The sequence below is a fragment of the Babylonia areolata genome, chromosome 7, assembly GCF_041734735.1.
Source record: "Babylonia areolata isolate BAREFJ2019XMU chromosome 7, ASM4173473v1, whole genome shotgun sequence".
Lineage (NCBI taxonomy): Eukaryota > Metazoa > Mollusca > Gastropoda > Neogastropoda > Buccinidae > Babylonia > Babylonia areolata.
This window is the reverse complement of record NC_134882.1, coordinates 37,195,702-37,200,368: the sequence shown is the minus strand read 5'-3', so window position 1 is coordinate 37,200,368 and position 4,667 is coordinate 37,195,702. Positions and strand designations below refer to the sequence as shown.

The window sequence follows — 4,667 nt, the reverse complement described above, 5'->3', positions numbered from 1 at the left end:
CATGCTGTAGAAAACTGGTCGGACTCGGATGAGGACTCGGATGAAGAGTGTGGAGATGGCCTAGTTCCACCACGTGGCCTTGCCAAATCGACGGTCGATTGTGAAAACAGCGATGATAGTGATGATTCCGACACAACCGATGAGACAAAAAGTTCACCTACTAATGTCGGGATAGTCAGTGCTACCAATGAAATTAAATTTCAAGTGGTAGGAGCCGCTGAATGTGCTGACGACGTGGCCTGCAACGGAGCCCCAAGTCCTGCCATGCTTGCAAATGCACATCAGTGGTCATGTCATTGCAAGCAAATCAAAGTTGCTTCAAAAACGGCTGGTGACCATAGAAGTGGGTGCATTGCACAATTCACCCCAGATGAAATTGTGGAATTTCAGCTGTCAATCCAAGACATGAGTAGAGGTAAGTTGTGATGTGATTTACTTGTGTTTTTCACTTGATAAGACAATTATTATTATTATTATTATTATTATTATTATTATTATTTTTACAATTTTTGTTTTATGGCAAAATAAAAATGTAGTGTGTGTGTGTGTGTGTGTGTGTGTGTGTGTGTGTGTTACTGTTGGTGAACATGCACATTGATGATGGTATGTGTATGCATTGAGAGTTTAGACGTCATAACAAAGTAAATACTCAGAGTGCATGTATTCAGTGTGCATTGAATTAGATGTCATAACAAAGCAACAACACTTGGTGTGTGTGTGTGTGTGTGTGTGTGTGTAACTAGGTGTTGAGATTTTTGGATATGCCATAATAAAGCGACAAATCTGTGTATGTGTGTGTGTGCCTTGAGTTCTGGTGTTTTTGTGTGATGTTAAAATTGATAAAAAGCAACAATGTTTTCACATACATACATAATAATTACATATATATCTTTATATAATTATGTGTGTGTATGCACTAACTCTGCTGTGCTGTATATGTGTGTGTCTTTCACTAATTTGAGTTTAACATCTGTTCACATTGTGTGATTTCAGGTTTTAGAATGTGTGTGTGTGTGTGTGTGTGTGTGTGTGTGTGTGTGTGTGTGTTGTATTAGTAGTTCAATGACAAAAATGTGTGCAAACATAATTGATGCACTCGCATATAATATATTGCTTTTGGTATTAGTTGAATTTTTTGAATGACAGAATAACACTTTTTAAAATCAACAAATTTCATATTTATCTCATCTGCGTTGCAGAAGCAAAAGACATCCTTGTCATTGGTATGGTTGCAATGTGCATCCGCACTGGTGACAAAACTGAGTGTACCAGACGGAAAGAGCAGAAGGACCGCCAGAAATCCCGTTCTTCATATATCTTGATGGGCAAATCTGTCTGCAGCAAGACTTTCTGCAAACTTGTTTGGTAAGATCAAAGAAACCTACAGGGCTTTAATTACTCCTGGAGACTGGGCAAGATTTGTTTTGCTGTTAGTAGTGTGAACTATCTAATTAAATGTTGCATATAACTTTAAATTAAATCTGTAATGTATCAGTTATCACTTGCACTGACACAAGTGTCGCTTGTCATATATTAATTATTACACATGAACTGTAGTACATTGAAAATACATAAATAAATAAAAATTATCTTCATCTTTACCATTGCCAGTCTGAAAATTGAAATCAGTTATCACTTTGCACTGACAGCAGTGTTAGTTGTCACATTTTACAACTGTACTGTTGTATGATTTTGAAAAAAAAAATTGAAAAATATGCTTTACAACATTATACCATTGCCATAGGCATACCTATACACCACTACCACTACCTTCCCATCCCCTTGAAATTGAAGTTAGCCCTCATTTTAAGAAATTGAGAAGTGGAGTTTTAATCTTTTACTTTGAATTGTCTGCAGTTTACTGAATACATTGCTGAAGTATACTAATCACTGCAAAAACAAATAGCAGTGCACTGACTGAGTAAACAATTTTGAATGCCTTTGATTTTAATACAACTCGATTATTATCTCTGATAATACAGAAAATTTTTATTGGCAAATATGGCAGACTTCATCAGCTGTGTGTGTGTGTGTGTGCTTTATTGTAACATAAGACAGTGTAGTATGTTCCCCTTCAGCTACTTTTACAGTGCAACCTGTTGATATGTTTGCAGTATTGGTGACCAGAAGCTGAAAACACTCTGCAAACACTACAAGGAGTTTGGACTGGTCCCACGGAACCTGAAGTCTGGTGGGAGAAAAAATAACACAAAGGCTCTCTCCCTCCCTGACACCGAACGTGTTGTTGACTTCATTAAAGGCTACGCTCAACATCATGCTGTCAGTTTGCCTGGTCGAGTCCCTGGATTCAAGAGAGATGATATCCAGTTGCTTCCGTCAGCAGAGACAAAAAGCGGCATCTTCAGGCTGTACCGTGCAAGTTGCCAGAATGCAGGTCAGCACTGAAAATTTCTGAATTTCTGAATCCACAACTAAAAAATTATGAATGAAAAAAATTAAAAAGATGGGACAGTTTTACAACTAAGGTAATTACACACAAGTCGGCTTATTGTTATTTAACATGCACACCAAGACTGTAACATTATGGACCAATAATTATATGTATATTATATATATATATATATATATATATATATATATATATGTATATATATTTAAATGACAGATTTAAATGACCCTTTGGTGACATGCCTTTGATGTTTCATTGTACTAGGTCTAGGAATGGCACAACAAACCATAGCATTGTAAGACTGTGTACATAAATCACAAGTAATGTGATTTTTTTTAAGAAAGTAGTATAGCAGACATAAATGAATAATGGGAAAAAATGTAAACATAGTGTAAAACATAATTTTTTATATTCTGATGGTTTGTTTCAGGTCATCGGCATGTGAGTGCCTCAACTTTTAGGAAGCTCTGGCTGCAGCTCTGCCCTTTCATTGTGGTGACCAGACCTCTGACTGACCTTTGTTGGCGGTGTCAGCAAAACACAACACAGATCTTTCGGGGAGCTAACCTGACCCTGGAAGAAAAACAAGCCCTTATGGAAAAACATCAGCAGCATCTGAGTCAGGTTGATGCTGAACGACAGCTCTACCGGGACATGGTAGCTAGCTCAAAGGCAACAGTGACAGAGCATGCATTTGCCAACCTTGGCCCATCTGTTCCCAACAGTAAGGACATCAGAATGCACTACTCCTTTGACTTTGCTCAGCAGGTGCACTACCCCAGTTGGCCAGATCAGCCAGGTCCCATGTATTTCCTCACCCCAAGGAAATGCAGTATTTTTGGGATCTGCTGTGAAGGTTTTCCAAAGCAAATTAACTACCTCATTGACGAAAGTGTTAACGTCAGCAAAGGTTCAAATGCAGTGATCAGCTACCTACATCACTTCTTTGAAAACTTTGCTGTCGGTGAAATGCATGTTGATCTGCATTGTGACAACTGTTCTGGCCAGAACAAAAACAAATTTGTGCTCTGGTATTGTGCCTGGAGAGTGATGCGGGGCCTCCACACCAGTATCACAGTAAACTTTATGCCTCCTGGGCATACAAAGTTTTCGCCAGATTGGTGTTTTGGCCTACTGAAACGCTGCTTCCGTCGCACCCCAGTTCACTGCCTGGAAGATCTGTGTCGGGTTGTCAGCAGCTCAACCCCAGAGTCCGGTGTGAACATTCCACAGCTTGTCGGCAGGGAGGACTGGTCAGTCACTGTGCCAACCTATGACTGGCAGAACTACTTGAAGCCTGCGTGCTTTGAGTTCAGGGGCATCAAAAAGTGCGCACATTTTAGATTTAGTGCAGAGCGGCCTGGCTTTGTGTTCTTCAAATCTGGTCTGTTGGATGAAGAACAGAGTCGACAGCTAGTGAAGCCAGCAGGATACCAGGGGCTTGCTGCCATGCCTCTTGCTCTGCCCCCTCCAGGGCTGGACTACACTCGGCAGAACTACCTGTACACAGCCATCAGGGAGTTTGTGAAAGAAGAACACAAAGACACTGTGTGCCCTCCTCCCCAAGAAGATCGCACTGAAGAATAAGGCCCCAGGCTCAGTTTCTGTTTCAAGGATGTGTACGTACTGATCCATATACACCACTTCACGTGCTGTTAAAAAAAGTTTCTATTTCAAGGTGTCAAAGTGTGCGTACTGATCCATATACACCACTTCACATGTGCTGTGCTGTTAAAAAAAAAAGTTTCTATTTCAAGGTGTCAAAGTGTGCGTACTGATCCATATACACCACTTCACATGTGCTGTGCTGTTAAAAAAAGTTTCTATTTCAAGGTGTCAAAGTGTGTGTACTGATCCATATACACCACTTCACATGTGCTGTGCTGTTAAAAAAAAAAGTTTCCATTTCAAGGTGTCAAAGTGTGCTTCCCTCTGATTCAGTTGCGGTGTGAACAGCTGCTGTGTTAGTGCTTTTATTTGTCTCTTCACAAGATTCAAGCATCAAAATGTAAGTGCATTTATTGTTATTTTTTTATATTATTATTATTATCATTATTTTTAGAAATCCGTTTCCATTTCAAGAAATGTCAAAATTATTATTATTGTTATAAAACTGTATTAAAATATGCTGGCTGAACTACTTGTGTCATTGCATGAGAAGCTGAAGCTACTATTTAGCATAAGTTTATTTTTAATCTTTTTGTTTATTTTTAAGCCAAGTTTTTGTTTACTGTTAAATCCTTTCACCATTTATTTG

At 39.0% G+C, this 4,667-nt stretch overlaps 1 protein-coding gene across 1 annotated transcript in view; it reads left to right on the top strand.

The window, feature by feature from the left end:
- The window catches only part of LOC143283838 (uncharacterized), a 67,715-nt gene extending 63,385 nt beyond the window's left edge, over positions 1-4,330 (top strand). Inside the window, exons 2-4 of the mRNA XM_076590213.1 lie at positions 1,200-1,365; positions 2,115-2,395; positions 2,841-4,330. Coding sequence (XP_076446328.1) covers positions 1,200-1,365; positions 2,115-2,395; positions 2,841-3,997 — 1,604 coding nt within the window. The 3' untranslated portion in view covers positions 3,998-4,330. The remainder of the gene's footprint in view (positions 1-1,199; positions 1,366-2,114; positions 2,396-2,840) is intronic.
- The last annotated feature ends 337 nt before the right edge of the window (positions 4,331-4,667 follow it).